This window comes from Chiloscyllium plagiosum, unplaced genomic scaffold (genome assembly GCF_037043375.1).
Source record: "Chiloscyllium plagiosum isolate Xiang-an unplaced genomic scaffold, Cpla_swu_hap1 HiC_scaffold_33, whole genome shotgun sequence".
Lineage (NCBI taxonomy): Eukaryota > Metazoa > Chordata > Chondrichthyes > Orectolobiformes > Hemiscylliidae > Chiloscyllium > Chiloscyllium plagiosum.
This window is the reverse complement of record NW_028270171.1, coordinates 7,565,344-7,591,548: the sequence shown is the minus strand read 5'-3', so window position 1 is coordinate 7,591,548 and position 26,205 is coordinate 7,565,344. Positions and strand designations below refer to the sequence as shown.

Below are 26,205 nucleotides of genomic sequence, written 5' to 3'. Positions count from 1 at the left end.
GGGAGGGCTGTAACAGGGATGAAAGGGAGTAGTTTGAGGGGAGGGAGTGCAGGTCTATGGTGAGGGAGGGGCAAGAAGGGAGGGGTATGGGAGGAGTGGGGGAGCTAGGTGGAGAGGGGAAGGGTAGGGGTGGGGGGAGTGGTGGTGGCCCTTTGGTGCAGGACCTCGCTGGTTCTGCTTCCTTTTGGACAAGCTGTGTTCTGCCTCTTGAGGCTTTGCTTGGGAAATTGGTCATTTATTTCCTATGCCAGAAGGAAAGAGCTTGCATTCCAATAATGCTTTGAACTATTTGGAGGACATTGCAAAGTGCATAACGGCCAATGAAGTATGTTTTGATTGCTGTTGTCATACTGTGAAATGTCTGCACAGTAAGATTCCATGAGGGTAATGAACAAATAGTGACGGTCAGTTGGGGTACATGTCATTGACCTTCAAGAAAGTGGTGGCCGTGATATCTTTCATACCTCTTGAGAGGGCAGAAAGGGCGTCATTTCAATCTCTTGCCCCAGAAGACAGCTCTCTATCCTGAACAGTACAGTCCATCTCCACCTATGTGCTGAATTATCTGGTGTATTTGGGGCTCAGAAGTGAGAGTGTTCCCCACCGAGCCAAAGCTGGCAGTGTGAGTTGGCAACTTTCTAGGTTTTTATTGGACGTGCATCTACTACATTCTCATCTAAAGTTGTCGTTGCTCTCATGTCCCTTCTATCTCTGTATCTTCATCAATCTTTCCATCAGCCTGTGCACTTCCCCATTCTGGCATTTTTATTAGTTCTTGTTTGTGTGTATCAATGGCTGGGCCAGCATTTGTTGCCAGTCCCTAGTTGCTCTTTAAGGATGTATTGGTGAGCTATCTTCTTGAACCACTGCAGATCATGTGCTGTAGTTAGACTCATAATGTCCTTAGGAAGGGAGTCCCAAGACTTTGACCCAGCGACAATGATGGAATGATGATATATTTCCAAGTGACTTGGAGGGGAACTTGCAGGTACAGTAGTTGGCATTCTCATGTACCTGCTGCCCTTGTCTTTTTAGATGGATTAGAATTTGGCATTCCTGATTTTCTTCACCTCCCCATTGGCAGCCATGTCTGGGCCCCAGGATATGAGAATCTGTCACTAAACCTTCCTGCCATGACTTTCCCTTAAGATCTTAAAACTTGACCAAGCCTTTGGCCACCTGGCTTAGTTATTGCCCTCCGTTGAATTGTGTCAGAATTTGTTTGGTAATGTGCTGGTGAAGTGCTTTGGGAGATTTCTGCTATATCTTTGATTTGATTTGATTTATTGTTGTTACATGTGCCTACATACAGTGAAAAGTTTTGTTTTGCATGCAGTACAGGCAGATCATAGCAAACAAGGACATACAGATCATAGGGTGCATAGACAGAGTGAGGTATACAAGGTTACAGCTGCACAGGAGGTGCACAAAGCAACATCAACATTAGATATGAAATTAAGGAGATCCATTCAGCAGTCTACAAACAGTGGGGAAGAAGCTGTTGGTGCGTGTGTTTAAGTTTCTGTATCTTCTGCATCTTCCATATCTTCCTGATGGAAGAGGTTGGAAGAGAGCGCAACTGGGCTGGGAGGGGTCTTTGGTGATGTTGGCTGCCTTTCCCCAGCCATGGGAAGTGTAGATGGAGACCATGGATGGAAGGTTGGCTCGCGTGATGGTCTAGGCTGTGTTCACAACTCTGTCATTTCTATGGTCTGGGCAGAGCAGTTGCCGTACTAAGTCATGATGCACCCAAATAGAATGCTTTCTATGGTGCATTTGTAAAAGTTGGTGAGGGTCCTTCTGGACATTCCAAATATCCTTAGCCTCCTGAGGAAGAAGAGGCATTGTTGTGCTTTCTTGACCGTTGCATCTACGTGGGAGGACCAGAACAGATTGTTGGTGATTGTCACTTGTAGTAACTTGACACTTTTGATCCTCTCCTCCTCAGCACCATTGATTTAGATGGGGACGTGTCTTCCTCCTTTTTTCCTGCAGTCTTCAGTTTTGCTGACATTGAGGCAGAAATTGTTATCGTTGCACCACGTCACCAAGCATTTTATCTCTTTCCTATTTTCTGAGTCATCATTGTTTAATGTCCAGCCTACAATGGTTGTGTCATCTGTGTTACGGACCAGGCCAGACCCCTCAAAACATTTCAAGTAAGTGTGGCTCAGACCCTAACTTTGCTAGTTGTTTTAAGCAGGTGTAATGCAGATATTCCAGAAATGATGCAGCTGGTCAAACCGCTTAGTTTTAAATAAAATAGATTTTATTTATAAGATTACCAAATGAAAGACAAACAAAAGAGAACAGTATACAGAATAACGTAACCTATCCGAAAACCCAACAGATTATACCATCTTAATGATGCTGTCCCAATACTTGCAACAATCCCCATAAACATCCCTTGGCACAAAACACGGGGTCATAGAGGAGAGAGAGAGATGGCAGCATGGAACACCCTCTTCTATTTAGCTGTTTCTTGGATCAGCAGCTTCAAAGCACTACTGCTTGCTAACCAAACCAAACCAGAGGAAAGCTGATCTGGGAGAACTGGCCACTCCCCTTTCATTGTACAATCAAATTGGCCCTAAGCCCATCCAAGCCAGACTTTTCGGAATTGCTACTTTGATGACCTCTACAAAAAAACAGCGAAGGACAGCATAACCTTGTTAAACGAGCATCATCGTCACATCAGTGAATTTGTAGATGGCGTTCAGACAAACTTTGACCACACTGTTCTGAGTGTACAGTAAGTAAAGTAGGGGGCTGAGTACACATTCTTGTTTTGAGGATTACCATGGAGGAGGTGCTGTTTTAATGTGGAGGGTGGTGTGTGTATAGAATGAGCTGCCAGGCTATAAAGTGAAGGCTGGTACAATTACAACATTTAAAAGGTATCTAGTTGGTTATATGAATAGGAAGGGTTTAGAGAGATATGGGCCAAATGCTGGAAAATGAGACTAGATTTATTTAGGATATTTGGTCAGCATGGACGGGTTGGATTGAAGGGTCTATTTCCATGCTGTATATCTCTACGACTATCTTTACTGCGCTCTGTGGGTCAGGAAGCTGAGAATGCAGTTGCAGAGGGCAGAGCAGAGACCTAGGTCTAGCAGTTTTGAGATCAGTTTGGTTGGGATTCTAGTGTTGAAGGCAGAGCTGTAGTTGGTTAGCATATCGATATCCTTACTGTCCAGATGTTCCAGGGAAATGGTGTCTGCCATGGACCTGTTGTACCAGTAGGCAAACTGCAAGGGATTAAGGCAGGCTGGGATGCTAGAGTTGATGTGAGCCAGGCCTATTGTATAAATTCAAGTGGCTGTTGTTGCTGCCACTGTTCAAGTTCTGTCTGTGTAGGTGGGATATGGGGGTCACTTCAGGTCTATTTGTAGATTGTCCCTCTTCATTTTCCCTGTGCAGGCCTTAGCTCAAAGAGAAGATATGGAAGAGAGAATAACCACACTGGAGAAACGCTACCTCAGTGCACAGCGAGAAGCTACATCACTTCACGATGCCAATGATAAACTGGAGAATGAGTTGGCCAGTAAGGAGTCTCTCCTCAAGCAGGTAACTGTTCTTATTTTTTCTTAAATCTGGGTCACAAAGAGAACGGAACAGGCCAAACAAAAGTTTTAAATAAAAGCAGAATATGGCAGAAACTGGAAACTCTGCTCAAAGTCAGCCTGGTCATGAAGGAGGCCATTCAACCCATTCATAAGTGGGGACAGTTTCTCCCTATTGACTCTGTCCAGAGCTTTCAGGATTTTGGACATTTGTACTGATGTCTAAGGAAAGAATAACTTGATCTCTCCAATAATCTTCATGGCTGACATTCCTCATCCCTGGAAAGAATAACATGATCTCTCCAATTAATCTTCATGGCTGACATTCCTCATCCCTGGCAAGAATAACTTGACCTCTCCAATTAATCTTCATGGCTGACATTCCTCATCCCTGGCAAGAATAACTTGACCTCTCCAATTAATCTTCATGGCTGACATTCCTCATCCCTGGGACAGTTCTTGGAGACCTCTTCTATACTCTCTTCAGTGCCTCACACCCCTCCCCCACCCCTCGCTCTATGCCTATGTAAACATCTCCAAGTGATTGAATATCTCACACACTGTCACACAGTGAATCTCCATCACCCTTTACACTTGCAATCTTTGCAATCTCCTTAGGCTCCAGGACCCGATGCATTGAAACCATCATCTTGCTCTTTGTTGGCACATCTTTGCAAGCACCACCCTACAGCCTAACGGGTATCCTACACCCTCCCACCCTACACTCCTATTTTCCTGCCATCATATTGTCCTCTTCCTCCAATCTTCTATAAACTCTCCTTTTAAAAGCCTTGTCAAAACAAACCTCCTTGATCAACCCACGCATTCAATGTTCCTCTAGTTTATTCTTGATCTCTTGGACGGGCTTGTGTTCACCAGGCATGGTAGTGTGAGGAAGCAACTGGCCTCACTGCATGTTTGAATACTCCTCTCCTACCGCATGGTGCTATGGAAGGTGTCATCTGTGTGAGAAGGTAACTATTTCACCACTTTTCTTCATAAACTCTGACAGCAAAAGATGGAGGCCACTTGGCCCTTCATCCCTGTCCTTGCTCTTTGAATAGTTGTCTAGTTAATCCTACCCCTTCCCCATAGCTCTATAAATGTTTCTCTTTTCAAGAATAATTTACTTCCAAGTTATTGCTCTTTCAGGCAATGCATTCCTGTTTTAAAGCTTCCCGTCTACTCTCTGGTTCTTCTGCTCACGTCCTTATTCTTTTCCAATTTGTTCATGTGATGTTGGTGTTGCTGCCTAGAGTGGCATTCATTGCATAACACTAGTTGTCCAGAGAACCATTAGGAGTTGACCATGTTGCTTTGGATCTGGAGTCGCATCCAGGCTGAACTGGGCAAGATCAGCAGATCTCCTTGCACCACCACCACGTACTCTCCCCCTCTCCGAACAATACAAACAAAACAAACTGGAAAGGCACAAGTTCAATCCCCACTTGTGTGCCCCCCTGCCGGAAGTTTGAGTTCCTGTAGCAAAATGCACTCTTGACCACATTGTGAACACACCTACCTTGGCTGATATGTTCTCCAGTGAGAGTCAAACCCAGAGATCTTACTTGGAGATAAAGATGCTACCCGCTGGGCCACTAGACCTCCGTCTCCTTATCTATTCTCTCAAAACCCTTCCACCTTTTCAACAGCTCCATAAAACCTCCCCTTTAACTTTTAGTGGTGAAGACCCCCCCCCATCTCTTCCAGTCTTTCCACAGAATTGAAGTCCCAATTATTGGTCCCATTCTGCCCTCTGCCCCAGTGTCCATTGTAAACTGCACGGCCACTGGGAGGGTCTGCGAAGGGGCAAGGTAACGGAGAGGGAACAGAACTCTGCACCCTGTCCAAAGCCTTAAGGCAAGGCCCAGATTTTAGCCTTCAGTCAGAAGTTTGAGTTCCTTATGACAGTTTCTCAGTTAATGGAACTACTGGACTTGTTCCACTTTGGTCATCAGTAAATTATGTGACTCTTGGATCTATTCCCGCAAGATAGCACTTTCGGCTCAATTAAAATGGTCAGGGCAGAAGTCGAATACAGTATTTAACAAGGTTGTAATTTGCTGCTGACTGTTAAGATCATGGATTTTGGTCTGGACACAAAAGAGCTGACCAGTGCTATCTCTATCTCTCTGTTGCTATCACTCAGAGTCTGGGTTGCTGTGGCAAATTACATTTTTACCTGTAAATTGCATTCTGGAGCTGTGGATAATGATGCTGGAGACTCCAATGTTCTTTCCCTACACAGCTGACCAGGAATCTCTCTTGCTGTCACTGACTGGCATTGGTGTGTGTCAGAAAGTTTTACAAGTTGCTAAGGAACCTGTTTGACTGCTGTGTAAAACTTTCCTTCATCAGTCATCAGTCACAAAATTGGATTATAGGAGAGTCAAAGTTTGATCTGTTTCTTGCTCATTGGGTGAAGCAGCCTTTTTTGAAGACTCACATGCTCCTTGCAAATGTGTAGAATCTTATGACACAGAGGAGGTCATTCAGCCCATCTCTGCGTGGTTGGCTCTTTTCAAAAGTACTAACCAATCTGTCTCACTGTGCCTGCTTTTTCCCCATAGCAGATATTTTACTTTTGAGAATTTATCCAACCCCTTCTGACGACAATGTTGAAACTTCTTCCATTTTTTCCTTTTAAATCATGTGTCCCAGATCATGACAACTTGCTCTGTGTACAGGGAAAAAAATGCCTCTCTCTCTCTCTTCCAGTTGTCATAGTTCACTCATCCTCTGGCTACCAACCAACTGTATGTGGAAACGGTGTATTCTGACAACTCTGTCAAAACCCTTCACGATTATGAACTTCTTCAGCTCCTCCCTCACCCTCTCCTCATCGCCCCCCTCTTCACCTATCCATTACTTGCCCCTTCTTCACTTTCCCTCTTTGCCTCCCCCTTCACCTCTGCCTTTTCACCTCCCCTCCAACCTCACATCCCCACTCTTTGCCTCCCGCCCCTTCACCTCCCCTCACTTAGTGTCAACCCTAAGCCCTTCACCTTCATTTCCCCCCCCAACTTTGTCTCCCTACTCTTCACCTCCCCCTCCACCTGTGATAGGGTTAGGGTTAACTCCAAAACAAATCCCCCACCTCTGCTCTAACAGCATTCCCTGTCGCCGCACATTCATGCAGGTGCCAGGTAATATCTTAGTGAATCCCCATGAATGATTACCAAAGACATGACACCCTTCTTAAAGAGTTCTGCCCAGGATTGGCTGCCATACTCCCAGTGTGACCCAATCAGTGTTTATAAAGGTTAATAATAAGCTCATGTCTGTATAAAGCCCTGGACTTGGTGTGGGTGAATGCTGGGATCCATCCTCTTGGGGAGCTAATGTAGGTCAGAGTGGGCCATTACTGGGCTGTCCAGTCTCACCAGAGATTTGTGTATGTCTGTGTGTGTGTTGCGTGCCCACTTGTGTGTGTGTTGCTCTTTCAGAGTGAGGAGAAGAGTCGGCAGCTCCAGGAATGGCTGGATTCCTCTAAACAGAAGCTGCAGCAAACAATGAGGAAGGCTGAGACTCTCCCGGAGGTAGAGGCTGAACTAGCACAGCGAGTGGCTGCTCTGAACAAGGTATGTTCCATATACTGGGCTCATCCAGGTCCCTATAAGCTCCACGCTGGGTCCCTTCACTCGCCTCAGCAAGTCCCTCACCCAGTCATTTTGAAAACCCTTTCAATCTGGTCGCTCTTGCAATGTAGAAGCATGGAGACCGAATGGCAGTGGATGCAGGATCAGTTGTTAATTTAAAATCTGAGACAGATTTTTGTTAAGCAGACGTGTTAAGGGATATTACCAAAGGCAGGATATATGGAGTTAAGCCACAGATTCGTCATGGTCTCATGGAACAGTGGAACAGGCATAAGGGGCTGAATGGCCTGCTTCTGTTCCCAGATGGGACCTTGGTTAAATAGCTCATCTGAAAGGTGCAGCTCTGACAATGCAGCCCATCCTTGGCTCTGTGCTGGGAGTGTCAGCATGGAATGAGCCCTCAGGTCACCAGAGTGGGATTCTGCCCCACAACCTCCTGACCCTGAGGCAGACGTAGTTTCGTTTGTTGTGAAATTTGTTCATGCAATGAGAGCACAACTAGCAAGGCCAGCAATTAATTCCCATTCCTAATTTCTCTGCGGAAAGTCACAAGAGGCACCGACAATTCAGTGGCTTGCTTGGCTAAAAAGAACTAATGGTTTTAGTGTGAGTCTGGAGTTTCCCATGTAGGCCAGATTGTGTAAGGATGGCAGATTCTCTCCCTTGCCAGACATTATTGAACCATATATGTTTTTATGACAGTCTAGTACTCTAATAATCATTCCTGAGATGGCAGGACTAAGATCCAAGTTGAAACTTTATTGCTGGAACAGCACAGCAGGTCAGGCAGCATCCAGGGAACAGGATATTCGACGTTTCGGGCACAGGCCCTTCTTCAGGAATGAGCAGAGAGTGTTCAGCAGGAGAAGATAAAAGGTAGGGAGGAGGGACTTGGAGGAGGGGCGTTGGAAATGTGATAGGTGGAAAGAGGTCAAGGTGAGGGTGATAGGTCGGAGTAGGATGGAGGCGGAGAGGTCAAGAAGAAGACTGCAGGTCAGGAAGGCGGTGCCGGGCTGGAGGGATTCGGCTGAGACAAGGTGGACTAAGATCCAGACTAAGGATACGGGGTAAGCCATTTAGGACTGAGATGAGGAGAATTTTCTTCACTTAGGGAGTAATTCTCTGCTGCAGAAAACGATTTAGTCAAAAACATTGAATATTTTCAAGAAGGAGTTGGCTATAGTTCTTAGGGCTAAAGGATCAAAGGGTGTATGTGAGAAAGTGGGCACAGAGGACTGATTTGGATGATCTGCTATGATCCTATTGAATAGTGGTGAAGGTTCAAAGGGCCAAATGGCCTACTTCTGCTCCCATTTTCTATGTTTTCTATTATTAATGTGAAGAGCATTTCAATCTGGATTTATGAATCCATTGAATTTAAATTCCTCCATCTTCCATGTTGAGATTTGAACTCATGCCCCAGAATGTAAGTCCAGGTCTCTGGGTTAATCATGTGGTAACATTACCAAATCACATTAGGCCTCACTCAGGGTGAGTGCACTGCTCCAAGGTAGGGGTAGAGCTAGGAGACCATTCCTGCTCTTTACATCTCGATATGTAATCGGATCAGACTAACTCTGGAATCTCTCTGATGCAGGCAGAAGAGAGGCATGGGAACATCGAGGAGCGGCTATGTCAACTGGAGACAGAGCTGGAAGAGAAAAACCAGGAGCTGCAAAGGGTAAAGTCTCCTAATGTCCCAAAGCAGGAACACTTTTTATCCTTGATCAGCCGAGACAGCACCAACAAACACTGAAGGATCTCAATCACATGTGAATACTGCAGACTCATTCAAACAAATCTGGAAACTAAATATCAAGGATCACTTTCCACTTTGTGCTGTAGCTTCACACACACACACACACACACATCTGTGTGGTGACATGGTGGAAGGTTTCCTTACCTGATTGTCAGGATGTGAAGCTGGGTCATGAGCACTCCTTCCTAGAAACTCCTAAGATGGGTCTTACATCCTGGAGGCCTCTGGCCCATAGATACCCACTGTGCCACATGACCTTCCCAGGACAGGATCACATTAGGGAGTACAGGTTGTTCTACTATAACACATGTTTCATTAAAGCGAATTTGCTGTAAGACGATTGACAAATTGGGAACATTGTTTCTAAAGCACAAACTTTTTTAAAACGTATTAGCTGTAATGTGATTACTGTGTAAACACTATAAGCACTGTTTTTAAAGCACGATTTTTTAATAATACAGGGTTGCAGAAGAATGCAACCATCACATTATAGAAGATCTGCCTGTACTTTTAATTGAAGTGGATTATTTGACTCCAGCCTGCATTTGTCTTTTCCAAAAAATTGTAAGATTCTTTGAAATGCAATGAAAAGCGCATGGAACTGATTTCTAATATCCTCGGTAGTCATGGTGGGATTTTACCCAGGACCCCTTGAGGTATTACGATGGGCCTCTGGAATTCTAGTCTAGTGACATTTGTCACCATCCTCATCCTTGTTTCCATGCATCAGAGTACTCTGGGAGGAAACCTAGCAGATCTTCAATACTTGAATAAAAGCAAAATACTGCGGATGCTGGAGATCTGAAACAAACACGGAGAATCCTGGAAAAACTCTGCAAGTCTGGCACCATCTTTGGAGAGAGAGAGAAACAGAGCTAACTTTTCAAAGCCATGATGAGTCTTCTTCCGAACTGAACTGAAGGAGAGTCAAATCAGACTGGAAACATTAACTCTATTCCTCTCTTTGCACAGATGCTGCCAGACCTGCTGAGTTTCTCTAGCCCGTTCCTGGTGGATTTTATCCTTCCCCAGCTTTGAGAGGTGGTAATGGTGGTGATTGATCATTGAGGTTTGGCCCCAGCACATCGTGAGGCTACGCGGACTGCGTGTCTAAACCCGTGTCGTTCCTGTGCGCAGGCTCGGCAGCGGGAGAAGATGAACGACGAGCATAACAAGCGCCTGTCAGAAACTGTCGACAAACTCCTCTCTGAATCCAATGAGCGGTTACAGCTTCATCTGAAGGAGAGGATGGCAGCATTGGAAGAGAAGGTGAGAACTCACTCTTACCAGAAATGTGTGGCGAGGAAAGACGGGTGAGCAGGTGCAACCAGGCATCTCTCACTCAACTGATGAGACAGAGATCAATAGATTTCTACAAAGACATCAAGGGAAATGGGTACAGTATGGGAATATAAGGTTGAGATAGGGGATTAATAGTTGATTGCTGGGCATTGCCCATGAGGTTAAATAACCTATTCCTATTTCCAGCATTCCAGTGTAAAAGCAAAACTGATTGAACAGGAATATAGCTGAAGGTTAGGGTTTAAGAAGCAGCATCAATTGAAACAATGGGGCGGCACAAAGGCTCAGTAGTTAGCAATTCTGCCTCACAGCGCCAGGAACCCCAGGTTCGATTCCAGCCTCGGGCGACTGTCAGTGTGGAATTTGCCCATTCTCCCCGTGTCTGTGTGGGTTTCCTCCAGGTGCTCTGGTTTCATTTCACAGTCACAAAGATGTGCAGGTCAGGTGAATTGGCCATGCTAAATTGCTCATAGTGTTAGTTGCTTTAGTCAGAGGGAAATGGGTCTGGGTGGGTTACTCTTCAGAAGGTTGGTGTAGACTTGTTGGGCCGAAGGGCCTGTTTCCACACTCTAGGGAACCTAATCAATGGAACATAGTCATCAAGAGTGCAGTATGATTCGAAGGTCTGCATGGTTTACATTGCTGAGTAAAACAAATGTTTGCATTTATATCGAGCCTTTTGCATCCCGTGGAGATTTACAGCTGATGAAGTATTTCTATGTTCAATAAAGTTATCTCATAATGTTAATGTAATAGGAAACAGCAATCAATTTATACACAGCAAGCTCCAACAAGCAGCAATGAAATTTTGCATGTATCCATTAACATTTTAATTATGTTAGTTAAGTGATAAATATTTTCAAGGGCCCTGGCAGGAATCCTCTCACTTGTTTCACAACAGTGCCAAGGGGTCCTTCACATCCACCCGAGAGGACCAACAGGAGCTTGTTTTAACATCTCATCTGAAAGACAGGACCTCTGACAGTGCAGCATTCCCTCAGACTGAGCATTGGGAATGTCAGCCTCGATTTTGGGCTTAAGTCACTGGTGTGGGACCTGACCTTGTGACTGAGAGATGGCTGCCTGAAAAAATATAATGGGCATCAAATCTTACAGCACAGAAAGAGGCCATTTGGCCCATCACACTCAGTGAAAGAGTTAGTTCCACAGATTTCCCCATCAACTCGCAGGTTAGCCCTCTTCAGATAAGTGTCAGGTTTCTGCGATAGGAGACACTAAGGAGTATCCTGTTGAGATGCACCTAATGAATGAAAATAATGTGGTTGGATATTGACATCCACGATGTGTTTCAGTGATGGTGTGCTCCTGTTCAGTTGGGGAGGGTACATTGCTGTGGCAACTGGCAAGCTATGGAAAGCGGTAGAAGAGACTCCAATTTCTTTCCCTCACTCAGCTGACCAGAAATCTCTCCTGCTTTTAGCACCCACCTGCTGTTGGCATGCGTTGGAAGGATTTGCAGGTTAATACTTAACCTGTTTAGTCACATTATAAACCCATCTTCCTTGGCCATTAAGGTCTGGAGCAGGATTTGAACCAACTGCTCTTGGCTCAGAAACAGGTACACTACCCATTGTGCCACAGGGTATCCTTGTTACTGTACTTGCTTTACACCTGCTGAAATAGGAACAGTTTCTGTCATGTTTTTGTCTGCTGTGCATTTCATGTGACAACCTCTCTGCCCTCTTTGCCTAACGACTGTGAAAATCTAATCTCTGTCTTTCCTTTTCTGTCTCTTTCCTTTCCCTTTTTTAATTCCTCGCCTCATAGAATGCACTAAGTCAGGAGCTCTCAAACATCAAAAAGGTGCAGGAGGAAGTGCTACTCAACAAGGTATCTTCTTCTCCATTTGAACTAAATGGTTACACCAAAATCCTTCAGTACTGGACCAAGTGCCATGGACTCCAATCCTGAATAGACCAGATGACCAATTTCCCACAACCGATCTTGGAAGTGAAAGGATTTATTGGCCAGAATCCAATTGTTCCAGGGAGTGAGAAGAAGGGTAGGAGGAAGAACTTAGTTCTGTGAACAGCTGAAAATCAGGTTCTGGACAGCTAGATGCAAGTTTTTGCAATTCAGATGCCTGCACTTCCAAAGGGGGCTTAGGCTTGAAGTGAGAAATGAGCACAGGATCAGGAGAGTGGCCAATGGCAGCAGGCTGATGGGTGGGAAGGACGGGATATGGGTGTGTGTGTGTGTGTATCCCCTCCCCCACCCAAACCATCCTCCAAGAACTTGAGGATGGCTTGTAAGGGCTGAATGCCTACCTACGTGCCCTTTCAATGTGACATCTTTGACTCTTTAAAGCAACCATGGGAGCATTGACTTCCTGACTTTTCCCTGCCACAGGATTCACCAAACTCATATTGAGTTGAAAAGCTCGTGAGAAAAGCCCAGTCATTGTTTGAGTGAACTTGAGACTCACTCCAACACCCACCTCTGAAATCAGAATCCAGACCAGATATAATGAGAGTTGTAGAGCCTAGTGCACTAGAAGTATTTCAAGAGGAGGTGGATTGGTTTTTGAAATAACAGGAAGGGCAGTGAGGAGCTGACACAAAAGAGGTGAGGCAGAAGTGGGTACTGCAGATGCTGGAGATTAGAGTCAAGATTAGAGTGGTGCTGGAAAAGCCCATAGTAGTTCAGGCAGTATCCACTCTAATCTTGACACAAAAGAGATGAGGCCTGGTCAGATTAGCTGTGACTTTAAAGAATGGTGGACAGTCTTGAGGGAACAAATGGCCTATACCTCCTTCTAATACTTAAGTTTTCTTAGATCACTGTCCTGACTTGTACCTTGCAGTGGGTGGACAGGCTGTGGGGAATCTGGAGGTATGTTACTCAGTGCAGAATTCCCAGTCTCTGACCTACTGTGTTTCCATGGGTTAATACAACTCCACTGAGTATGGCCCTGTGTCGAAAATGTTAAAAGGATTCAGTAAGTTGACCAGAGAATCATATAATGTAGAAGAAGCCCTTCGGCCCAATAAGCCAAAACTATGCTAAATCTACACTAGCCCCACTTGGCCCATAGCCTTAATGTTGTGACATTTCAAGTGTTGATCCAAGTACTTTTTTTTTAAAGAGGTTTGAGGTTACCTGCCTCTATCACTCCCCCAGACCGTGCATTCCAGACCCCCACCAGCGTTTGAATGAAAAAAATATAATCTTGCCCAGTAAATATCTCCATCAGTGCCATCACTGCTCCTCTCCTGGTCTATATTAAGACCTGCCACTTGAAGATTCTGGTTACCAGCAGAAATTGAAGAGAAACACTAAATCCATGCTGGTCAATCAGGTAAACAATAAAGCAACTTTTGGTTGCTCTTCTGTTTGTTTCTTTACTTTCAGAGAATGAATGATCAGTTTGCAATACTATGAAGTGTGCGGTTGCATTGTAAATATTTCTTTTCATAATTTAAGTATGCAACATACTTTTAAATATATATTAACATTTAAAAGACTAAGGTAGTGAATAATTAGAAAGCAGAATTGCTAAGGTCCTTCAAATGCCCCAGCAGATCAAGGCACAACTCAGTGTGACAATAAAACACACAGAGCTGGAGGCTACAGGTTTCCTTCATGTCTGGTGCTGAGTGAGCTGACCACAACAAGGGGTGTCTCTGCAAATGACCATATCCCTGAGCTCAGGGGTAAGTGGTGAGAGGGAGAGAGAGGAAACTAGTGTCCAGTGACATCTGCAGGATGCATGGCAAGACTGAAGGTGAAGATGTGGAGTTGCATGCAAATATTCTTCCTCCAGTAACAATAAACAATATACTTGCAATACTTTTTAATGCTAGTGGATTGTACTGGCATTTATGTACAGCATCCAAATCCCACTCACAAATACAAACTTTTTACAAACTATTTCTGCTGTTTGGGAGTGAGGCCAGGATCTGAAATGACATGACGGGGGTGATTTTAACTCAAAAGTCATCCACCTAAGACAATATTGAAATCAGACCCTTGGAAACAGTACTGCACACAAAAGAATGATAGAAAAGATTGGAATTATCATCCTCAAACTGCAGTTGATGCTCAATCAATTGCGTTTAATTTAAATCTGAGATTGATAGGTTTTAGTCACAGATCAGCCATGATCTCATTCAATAGTGAAACAGGCTGAAGGGGCTAAATGGCCTCCTCCAGTTCTTATGTCCCAATAAATGGTGAGGAAAAGAGCACGCTGTTTGTTCCAATATTTAAGCTTTTCAGGATATTTCACTCATAAACCTCCCTTGCCCTGACTGAATCCTTTACACAGATACTCCTTCCTCTGATTGGCAAATCAAGAATGTTGGGACAGATCATGAAGTTTGAGCTGGGATGTATTGGAACTCAGAGTCCTGTGAATTGAGCAAACCCTTTTCTCCCTTTCTCTGACCTTCCCCCAAGAAACCTTTGGATCCTGGCGATCAATTGCGGCTTTACAAATTGAAATCTTCAACTGTTTTACAATCTCAAAAAATATGGAGCAAAGATAAGTCAATGGAGCTGACATACAGATAAGTTATGATCTCACTGCATGATAGAACAATCTAAAAGGGGGTGAATCGCCTCTTCCTGTTGCTGACTGTAGGCTGCTGCTTTGCAGGAGGCTTGGACAGATGTCACTGAATTGCTTGGAGTGCAGTGTGTGGTTATTGCAAACAACAGTGGGATAATGATCAGATAATCTGTTTTCATTGGTGTTGGTTTAGGGATAAATAGTAGACTGGACATCAGGATATCTCCCTTGTCTTCTTTGAAATCGTATCTTGGAATCTTTCATCTCCATCTGACAGAACAGAAGCAACCTCGAGAGAACATGGGAAAGGTAGTATCCCCACAGAGTTCACCTCTCCCTCAGTACTGCAGTGGGAGTGTCAGTCTGCTTTATGTGGACGTGTCTGTGGATTTAAGATTTGCAAGCAAATTTAGCAGCTACCTTGTACACAGCAGGATCCTACAAATAGCTGTGGTATAAACAACCATTTTCTATTGTTGTTGGTTAGGGTACAAATGGCAGTTTAAACCTGTGGAAAATCCCTGACCCATCTTTCAACTTTATCGTTTATGTCCATCTGAACCGTCGCTGATAATTCAAATAAGGCACCTGCTAGAATGCAGTACTCCCTCAGTATTGCACTGCCACGGTTGCTTTTCTGAAGGGAGCAGGGATTGGACACATGACTTCCTGACTCTGACATGATGGTGTCAACCTCTGACTGACAGCTGACACTTCTGTCACTGGTCAACAGGGACCTTGATAAAACAGGAGGTGGTTTGAACGTTGCTTTTTTTTGGAGCCAGTGAGGTTGGTGTGTCTGGGTTCTTGTGTGTTTGGTCTTGGGGTGATTAACTGGCTTTATCTCCTGACAGGAGCAGTTGATGGCGGAGGTGGAGAGGATGCAGACGGAACTGGAGCAGTTGAGAGCAAAGACGGGCATTCGAGATGCTTACTCAAGGTAAACAGGACCAAAGCCAAAGTCAGATTCGCTTGGCAATCATTAATTGAAGAGCCCTAACATTGCCACAAGCAGCCACTCACTTTTCCCAGAATTCCATCTGCAGTCAATTGTCCCAAAAGAGAAACAACTCCAGTTGCCACTTCTGGATGAGAACATGCCTGGAGATGCCATTTCACGACCTCTCACCCTGAACTGCCCTGCCCCACCATTGGTGCCTCCTTCACAAGAATTTATTATCCAGTTGGATTAAGCATGACGGTTATTGAAAACTGCATTTTGCCCCATAGCCAATATTTTGGATATGTGAAATTCAATATTGTGAAATTACGACACATCTGAATAGTAGTAACAGGATAGGTCAGACTCAGCATGGATTTATGAAGGGGAAATCATGCTTGACTAATCTTCTGGAATGTTTTAGGGATGTAACTCTGAAGATGGACGAGGGAGATCCAGTAGATGTAGTGTACCTGGACTTTCAGAAAGCTTTTGATACAGTCCCACATAGGAGGTTAGTGAGCAAAATTAGTTGCGCATGGTATTGGGGGCAAAGTAATAACTTGGATTGAAAGTTGGTTGGCTGATAGGAAACAAAGAGTAGTGATAAACGGCTCCATTTAGGAATGGCAGGCAGTGACCAGTGGGGTCCCGCAGGGATCAGCACTAGGACCGCAGCTTTTTACAATATATGTTAATGATATAGAAGATGGTATTAGCAATAACATTAGCAAATTTGCTGATGATACTAAGCTGAGTGGCAGGGTGAAATGTGATGAGGATGTTAGGAGATTACAGGGTGACCTGGACAGGTTAGGTGAGAGGTCAGATGCATGGCAGATGCAGTTTAATGTGGATACATGTATGGTTATCCACTTTGGTGGCAAGAACAGGAAGGCAGATTACTACCTAAATGGAATCAATTTAGGTAAAGGGGCAGTACAGAGAGATCTGGGTGTACTTGTACAGCAGTCAATGAAGGTAAGCATGCAGGTACAGCAGGTAGTGAAGAAAGCTAATAGCATGCTGGCCTTCATAACAAGAGGGATTGAGTATTGAAGCAAAGAGATTCTTCTGCAGCTGTACAGGGTCCTGGTGAGACCACACCTGGAGTACTGTGTGCAGTTCTGGTCTCCAAATTTGAGGAAAGACATTCTGGCTATTGAGGGAGTGCAGCATAGGTTCACAGGTCAATTCCTGGAATGGCGGGATTACCTTACACCGAAAGACTGGAGCGACTGGGCTTGTACACCCTTGAGTTTAGAAGACTGAGAGGGGATCTGATTGAGACGTATAAGATTATTAAAGGATTGGACAATCTGGAGGCAGGAAACATGTTTCCGCTGATGGGTGAGTGCCGAATCAGAGGACACAGCTTAAAAATATGGGGTAGACCATTTAGGACAGAGATGAGGAGAAACTTCTTCACCCAGAGAGTGGTGGCAGTGTAGAATGCTCTTCCCCAGAGGGCAGTGGAGGCCCAGTCTCTGGATTCATTTAAGAAAGAGTTGGATAGAGCTCTCAAGGATAGTGGAATCAAGCGTTATGGAGATAAGGCAGGAATAGGATACTGATTAAGGATGATCAGCCATGGTCATATTGAATGGTGGTGCAGGCTCGAAGGGCAGAATGGCCTACTCCTGCATCTATTGTCTATTTTATTTGCTAATAATTGAAAGGAAGTAAAATTTAAAAATGCAAATATAATGTATTTTTTACGCTCCTCTAATTTTCCTCTGTTAGATCTCAGCTGTGTTAAGAATTGAACTCACGTTGTTGGTATCCCTCAGCATCCATCTAGCCATCCAACCCACTGAGCAAACCAATTCCCATTGCTACCTCTGAACTGCCCTTAAAAGCCACCCTGTCCTTGATGGGAAACAAATTCTGGCCTTGCCAGTGACCTTGCCCATGAGTGAAAGTTTTTGAGAAAGACATTCATGATATGAATGGCCTACTTCTGCCATCCAATCAGTACCCTTTTCTCATGCAGTATGAATTGTCGTTCCCTTTGAAATCTGGTATTCATGCATCTGATCTGATGAGGGCAAGATATAAATATTTTAAAAGTGTGTCTCTTTGTCTAAACAGTGTCAGTTTTCATTTGATTTTGCTCCTGTAAATCACTTTTCTATGTTTAAGCTACCATCTAAATGCAGGTTGTTATTGGGGAAGAGAGATCAGAGTCTTTGCCTTACTCTCCAGGATTTCCTGGGCAGTGCAGTGATAGACAATTTTTGGGGCCTCAGGATTGGGCAAGTGTAGATGGCAGCCAGTCCCACTGGTAGCGTAGACCATAGATTCTTAAACAGGTGTGATTCTTACTGGGATATCTTTTCAGAGAACATAGAACAGTACAGCACAGTACAGGCCCTTTAGCCCTTGATGTTGTGCCGGCCTTTTATCCTACTTTAAGATCAAGCTAACCTTCATACCCTTCATTGTACTAACTTCCATGTGCCTATCCAAGAGTCATTTGAATGTCCCTAATGTCTCTGACTCTACTACCACTGCTGGCAGTGCATTCCATGCACCCACCACCCTCTGAGTAAAGAACCCACCTCTGACATCTCCCCTAAACCTTTTTCAATTACTGCAAAATTGTGACCCTTGTGACTGACTTTTCCGCCCTGGGAAAAAGTCTCTGGTTATCCACTCTATCTATGCCTTTCAACATCTTGTACACCTCTGTCAAGTCACCTCCAATGAGAAAAGCTCTAGCTCCCTCAACCTTTCTTCAGAAGACATGCCCTCCAGTCCAGGCAGCATCCTGGTAAATTTCCTCTGCACCCTCTCTAAAGCTTCCACATTCTTCCTATAATCAGAACTAAACACAATATTCCAAGTGTGGTCAAACCAGGACTCTACAGAGCTGCAGCATAGCCTCGCAGCTCTTAACCTCAATCCCCCGGCTAATGAAAGCCAACACCCCAGATGCCTTCTGAACAACCCTATTAACTTGAGTGACAACATTGAGGGATCAATGGACATGGATCCCAAGATCCCTCTGTTCCTCCACACTGCCAAGAATCCTGCCTTTCACCCTGTATTCTGCATTCAAATTTGACTCTTCAAAATGAATCACTTCACACTTTTCCAGTTTGAACTCCATCTGCCACTTATCAGCCCAGTTCTGCATCCTGTCAATGTCTCATTGAAACTTACAACAGCCCTCCACACTATCCTTGGCTCCACCAACCTTCGTGTCATTGGCAAACTTACTAATCCACCCTTCCACTTTCACATCCAAATCATTTATAAAAATCACAATGAGCAGAGGTCCCAGAGCCGATCTCTGCGGAACACCACTGGTCACCGAACTCCGGGCTGAATACTTTCCATTTGCTACACCCCCTTTGTCTTATATGGGCCAGCCAATTTTGTATTCAGACATCCAGGTTTCCCTGTATCCCATGCCTCTTTCTGAATGAGCCTACCACAGGGAACCTTATCAAACGCTTTGCTAAAATCCATGTACACCACATCCACCGCTCTACCTTCATCGACATGTTTTGTCACATCCTCAAAGAATTCAGTAAGGTTTGTGAGGCATGACCTGCCCCTCACAAAGCCATGCTGACTATCTCTAATCAAACTAGGGTTTTCCAAGTAATCATTATTCTTGTCTCTCAGAATCCTCTCCAATACTTTGCCCACCACTGACATAATTCCTAAGATTATCCCTAATCCCTTTCTTGAATAAGAGAATAACATTTGCCAACCTCCAATCATCTGGCACTACTCCAGTGGACAGTGAGAATGCAAAGGTCATTGCCAAAGGCGCAGCAATCTCTTCCCTCACTTCCTGTAGTAACCGAGGGTATATCCTGTCTGGTCCGGGGGTTTATCTATCCGTATGTTTTTCAAAATCTTCAGCATATTCTCCTTAATATCAACCTGTTCTTGCATATCAATCTGTTTCATGCTGTCCTCAGAAATGTCAAGGTCCCTCTCACTAGTGAATAATTAAGCAAGGTATTCATTAAGGACCTCCCCTACTTCTTCCGACTCCAGGCACAAGTTCCCTCTGCTATCCCTCATCGTCCCTACCCTCAACTCTGGCCTTCCTCTTGTTCCTCACACAAAGAATTTAACTCTGTTGGATTTTCCCTGTGCATGGTTGTTGAACACTGGCCACCTCCAGTCATCTCCAAGAACTGTGTAGTCTATACTTTGTAAAAACATAGAAAATAGGAGCAGGAGTAGGCCATTCAGCCTTCCAAACCTGCTCCGCCATTCAATATGATGCATGGCTGATCATCCAACTCAGTCCCCTGTTCTTGCTTTCTCCCCATATCCTTTTGATCCCTTTAGCTAAGAACTATACCTAACTCGTTCCTGAAAATAGCAAGCTGCCATAAATATACAAAGAGTTTTCTTATGTTTGTTTTGTCAATCGCACTGCTAATTATTGCTTTCCTTTTCGGCACAACAGGTCACTCCCAGGGAGTGCATCAGAGCTCAGATACTCTCACAGTTCCGGCATTCCTGTGGGCAGTCACATGGACATCTATAGCACCACAGGGGTCCTTCGAAGACCTAACAAAGGACGCTGGGCAGCACTGAAGGATGACCCCTCAAAGGTAAATTTGGTGATGTCTTTTAGTGCCTGAAGCCTGGTTCCAAACCATCACTGGTGAATGCCGGACAGCACTATCTCAGACATGTTACAACATAGAAGAAGGCTATTTGACCTGTAATGCCTGCACTTGTTAAGTGAGCGTCTGGATGTTGCTAGCAAGCTGTATGTATTAATGATGACAGTGGGTTTCTTTTTGGAAAACATGCCCTTAGTCACCCTAGAACAGGGAAGGTTAATGGGGGAATTTAACTGAGGTGTTTACAATAATGAACATTTCTACAGAGTAGACCAGGAGAAACCCGTTGCCACTGGCAACAAAGTCAGCAGCCCGATAATGCAGATTTAAGATAACTGGCAGAAGATTTACGGAGAGATGAGAGCTCTTATCTACAGTGAGTTAAGACCTGGAATGCACTGACTGAACGGGCATTGGAAGCAGATTTACTAGTCATTTTCAAAAGGAAATTGGATAAATATTTTAAAAAACTAAAAAAAACGTAGAATCATAGGGGAGCCGAACTAATTGGCAAGCTCTTTTTCAGAGGGAGGGAGAGAGAGGGATGGGCGATGGGTCAAATTATCTTCTCCTTCGCAGTAAGATTCTGTGAAAAGCTGGTGATAGTTTGGAGTACTGTCTATTAAGCTACTCTCAAAGTGGCCTCAATGACTCTGAATGTCAGTGACTTCCGAAAGCAGAGGGCAACTTGCTCAATCAACAACTTTTCATTTGGAATGACTGGTCTAAACTTTGAGTATCTGTTCACATGCAAACCTGCGCTGATGCAGGTTAGCTATTAGTTGCAACAAGGCAGTGAACCAGTTTCTGTCAGTTAAAGCCATCTATTTAATAGAGTCCATTCTGTGTCTGGCACATAATTAGAAACAGAATGATACAGAAATCCTCACTCCCAAAGCCTTTGAGGCACAAGCCAGGGGTGTGATGGGTGGACAGGCTTTGGGAGTGGGTGGATGGGTATACTTCCAATGACCAACTCAAAACCAGCCAAAATGAACCATTCCCCCAGTTACTCAGTACCTTATCCATCACATTAAATGTCCACTAGTGCTTAGTAGCAGCAGTCTGTACCATGTGCAAGATGCACTGCAGCAACTCACCAAGGCCCTTTCCACAATACAATCTAATCCCATGCCCACAATCATCTAAAAGGACAAAAAAAGCAGATACCTGGGTGCAAGTTCCTCTCTAAGCCACTCACCATCCTGACTTGGAAATATATCATTGTCACTTCAGTGTCACTGGGTCAAAACCCTGGATCCCCGCCTCTAAAGGTCCCTACACCACATGGACTGCAGTGATTAAAGGAGGCAGCTTCTCAAGAGCAATTAAGGATCAACAATAAATACTGACATTGCAAACAAGGCCCATATCCTTTGAACAAACCTGGGAATGAGGTAGAGGTGGTTCAGCCCACTGAATGAATGCAACTTCTTTGAAAGAGCTGCTATTTAGTCTTGCCCACCCATGTTTTGCCCCATAGCCCTGCAAATTCTTTTTCTTCAAGTAAGTGTCCAGTTCTCTTTTGAATATTTCTGTTGCATCTGCTTCCATACCACTTTCAGGCAACGTGTTCCAGATCTCTCAAATGTGTGATTGGGAAAAAAAATCAATTTAATGCTCTTTCAATCCCAATACCCCTGCTTTTTGCCAATATTTTAATGTGTACAGCAGCTCCTGGCAATGTTTCGGTTTGGAACCATAGAGTGATATAGCACTGCAGGAGGCCATTCAGGCTGTCATATTTGTGCCAGCTCCCTGAAAGAGCTAATTGGCCCCAAACCTCTGTTCTCCATTGCCCTGCGGATGCTTTACAATTAAAGGAATGCATTTAGATGGCTCTTGTGGCACTGTCCCTACCTCTGAACAGGTGGAGTTAAAAAAAATCCGATGTTTATCTAGTGCCTAAGCACTTTACAGGCAATGAAGTACTTTTACAAATATATCCCTGTTCTAATGTATGGAACACTGCAACTAAGAGTTAGCAAACAGCAATATGCATGTGATCAATTAATCTGATTTCTGTTGATGTTAATGTTGGGCTAATCGAAATGTCCTCTTGAGTAAATGTTTCTAATAATGAAACCCAAGTCCAGACAACTTCTCAGGCATTCAAATGAACAAATCTTTTCTGCACGAGTTCTCCAAAAAATATTAATAATGATTGAACACCTCTATAACTGCTGTAAAAACATAAAAGGTCGAGTTGTTTTCAGAGACGTAACAAACATGGGGAACATTGAGGAGCAGATTGAAAATCAAAGTTGTGAAACGTAGCCTTGAGTTTAGATCAGATCAAGGCGTTCAAAGCATGAAATTCTACAACCTAGTTGTTGAAAGGTGTTCCTCTGGTCAGCGAGTTGAAAAAAAGCAGGAACACAACTTTAATATGGGAACTGGACCATCAGACTCACTTTGGGAAGTAAGCTTTCACAGAAAAAGGAGTGAAAATCTCGAACTCCCTTCCCTTAAAAGCTGTGGATGCAGGAGGGTTAATTGAGAATTCAAGGAAGGAGGTTGCCACATTTTTAGCACGTCTGGCAACATCTGGATGGCACCATGGCTCAGTGGTTAGCACCAGGGACCCGGCTTTGATTCCAGCCTTGGGTGACTCTCTGTGTGGAGTCTGTGCATTCTCCCTGTCTTTCCTCTCACAGTCCAGAGATATGCAGGTTAGGTGGACTGACCATGGTAAATTGCCCCATGGTGTCTAGGAATGTGTGGGCTAGGTGCTAGCAGAAATTCACTGTTAAGGGGATAGAGTAGGGAGGTGGTAGGGGCTGGGTCTGGGTGGGATGCTCTTCGGAGAGTCATTGCAGACTCCTTGACCTGTTTCTACACTGTTTGGACTATATGATCTGTGGAGAGGGACAGAGTGAACATTTTGAATTGGATGTGCTTCTTCAGAACTTTCATTCTAGACCAGAAATGTTAACTGTCTCTGCGCAGAAGCTGCCAGATCTGCTGAATTTCTCCAGCATTCTCTATATTTGTTCCAGATTTCCAGCATCTACAATATTTTGTTTTTGTTGATCTTTTTTTGTTGGGAAAGGGATATGGAATTAGGGGATGTATTAACCATGATTTGATTGATTCGTGAGGCAGGCTTTAGGGGCTGAATGACTTCCTCCCATTCCCAACTTATTTATGGATGTTACTGACTATAGTAAGATCATGTCTGTCCTCTGGTGACTGAATGTTATCCAGCTTCATTAAACATGAGACCACAAGATGCAGGAGCAGAAGTAGGCCATTCAGCCCATTGAGTCTGCTGCATCATTCAATAGATTGTGGCTAATCTGATAATTCTCTACTCCACTTTCCTACTTTTCCCCATATTCCTTGATTCCCTTCCTGACTAAAGGTCTGTCTGTCTCAGCCTTGAATATACTTAACAACCCAGCCTCAACAGCCCTCTGTGGTTAAGCATTCCACAGATTCACCACCTTTTCAGAGAAGAAATTCCTACTTGTTTAGCCAAGGGATGGAAACAGAAGGAACCCACATACTGTGGTCCCAGTTTCATACGATACGTGGCTCCTTATGCATATGCTCAATAGGTATTCTTAGATAAAGGTGTAATTAACCCTTTGCACTACATTGACAAGGTCAATATTTGTTGTCCGTCCATAATTGTCCTTCAACAGAATGGCCGCCTTCACCATTCCAGAGGGCAGTTAAAGGCCCCCCCAATCACGATGGGATCTGGAGTCACATGTAGGCCAGACCAGGTAAGTACAGCAGATCTTTTCCAAAAGGACATTATAAAGCTGTGTGATTATTTTCTGACAAGCCACAATAGATGGCCACCCTTACAGCCTAACCTTCATTTGCAGAAATATTAGTTAAATGTCTAATAAATGCAGAATTATTAATTGAATGAGTTAAATTTGGTGGGATTCGAACCCCACTCCCCAGAGCATTAATCTGAGACTCTGGGTTACTAAACTAGTAGACATTGCCACTACGCCACCACCTCCCGCAGCATAGTTATTCCACAAAATTTTAACATGATGTGTCTGTCTCTCTGTTTCTCTCTCCCTCTCGCTCTGCTGACCCTATCTCTCTGCTTCCGCTTGGATTCTGCAGCATGTAAGTGAACAGGTCAATGCATTTCTCTGTAATGGGTTGCATGCTTGCTGGTGTGGAGCAGGCTGTCGTCAGATTGTATTGGTGCCCAGTGAAACTGCACAGCCAAGCAGAGCCAAGGCATTTGCAGGAAGGCTCAGGCCAGCTGGAGCCCAATGCTGACTGTAAATGTCTCTCTCTGCTGCTTTGCAAAACCAATGAAGCAGAGGCTACCATCAGCCAGTTTTCTCAGAATGACCTCATCTCAGCCTTTGACAGTTGTTTATCAAAATATAAATTTCCTTTCATGTCTTGTTCTTTCCTTCCTGATGATTTCCTGGTTTTGTGAAGAAATGGGTCTGTTTGAGGGGAAGGTGCCTGTGATGATCCCATGCTGTTTATAGGATGTAGGTTTAAAAGATATCCGGGAAGGGGTTGTCTCTTGATTATAAGGAGCCAGTGCGAGGTGCCTGTCTCTGGGAGTCAGGCCCGGTGTGAGTTGCCTGTCTCTGGGAGTCAGGCCGGGTACGAGTTGCCTGTGTCTGGGAGTCAGGCCCGGTGCAAGTTGCCTGTGCCTGGTAGTCAGGCCCGGTGTGAGTTGCCTGTTTCTGGGAGTCAGACCGGTGCGAGATGCCTGTGTCTAAGAGTCAGGCCTGGTGCGAGTTGCCTGTGCCTGGGAGTCTGGCCCGGTGCAAGTTGCCTGTGTCTGGGAGTTAGGCCCGGTGAGAGTTGCCTGTGTCTAGGACCTAGTCAGGCCCGGTGCGGGTTGCCTGTGTCTAGGAGTCAGGCCTGGTGCGAGTTGCCTGTATCTGGGAGTCAGGCCCGGTGCGAGTTGCCTGTGTCTAGGAGTCATGCTCGGTGTGAGTTGCCTGTGTCTAGGAGTCAGGCCCGGTGTGAGTTGCCTGTGTCTAGGAGTCGGGCCTGCTGCGAGTTGCCTGTGTCTAGGAGTCAGGCCTGGTGTGAGTTTCCTGCTAAGAGATTGTCGTTTGCGTGCAGGTACAGACGTTGAACGAACAGGAATGGGAACGTGCCCAACAGGCGAACGTGCTGGCCAACGTCGCCCAAGCATTTGAGAGTGATGTGGACGGCTCGGACATGGAGGATGACGACCGCGAGACGATGTTCAGCTCGGCCGATGTCCTGTCACCAAGTGGACAGACTGATGTCCAGACCCTTGCTCTAATGCTTCAGGAACAGTTGGAGGCCATCAATAAGGAAATAAGGTGAGAGGGCTTCATCTGGGGAATCCTGGTGTTTCCAACCTCGATACCAGTGAGCAGTGTTTCCATTCATTAGTGGTCATGTCTGTGACTCACAGAGAGAGTGAGTTTGTTTGTGTTTGTACACACTAACCTGCTGATGAACTCACATGAGGGCAGAAATATTCCCTCTTGTGTCTTAGAGAGACTGTTTTACCTTCACATAACAGTCTGGCATATGTCAGTGCAATAAAAAGCCAGCATTACTCTTCATAACCAAACGCAACATAAACTAGAAGCAGGAGAAAGCCACTCAGCCCCTTGAACCGTTTCCACCATTGAGCCAATTCATGGCTAATCACATTGCTGTTCATTTCTGCCTTCCTCTGAGAACCTTCTCAGCCCTTGTTTACCAAGAATCACTCCACCTCTGCCTTAAGCATATTCCAAATCTCTGCTTCCACTGCTTGTTGAGGAAGAGAGTTCCAAAGATTGATGACCATCTGAGAGAAAAATGATTCTCTTTTTTATATGTGTGTTAAATGGATGACCCCTTACTTTAAAAAGTGACCCCTAATTCTAGATTCTCCCACGAGAAAAGATCCCTCAGGATTGTATATGATTCAATCAAGTTTCCTCTTAC

At 44.6% G+C, this 26,205-nt stretch overlaps 1 protein-coding gene across 6 annotated transcripts in view; it reads left to right on the top strand.

Annotated features, from left to right (window-relative positions):
* Positions 1-26,205, top strand: part of LOC122542170 (liprin-alpha-3) — a 143,136-nt gene that overhangs the window by 62,275 nt on the left and 54,656 nt on the right. For 4 of the 6 annotated variants that reach the window (XM_087978251.1, XM_043679600.2, XM_043679596.2 and 1 more), the window contains 8 exons: positions 3,424-3,570; positions 7,013-7,147; positions 8,763-8,846; positions 10,062-10,193; positions 12,015-12,077; positions 15,612-15,697; positions 20,133-20,280; positions 25,360-25,586. In XM_087978251.1, the coding sequence (XP_087834377.1) occupies positions 3,424-3,570; positions 7,013-7,147; positions 8,763-8,846; positions 10,062-10,193; positions 12,015-12,077; positions 15,612-15,697; positions 20,133-20,280; positions 25,360-25,586 (1,022 nt within the window). The remainder of the gene's footprint in view (positions 1-3,423; positions 3,571-7,012; positions 7,148-8,762; positions 8,847-10,061; positions 10,194-12,014; positions 12,078-15,611; positions 15,698-20,132; positions 20,281-25,359; positions 25,587-26,205) is intronic. The other 2 variants (XM_087978253.1, XM_087978252.1) reach the window with 1 other exon arrangement.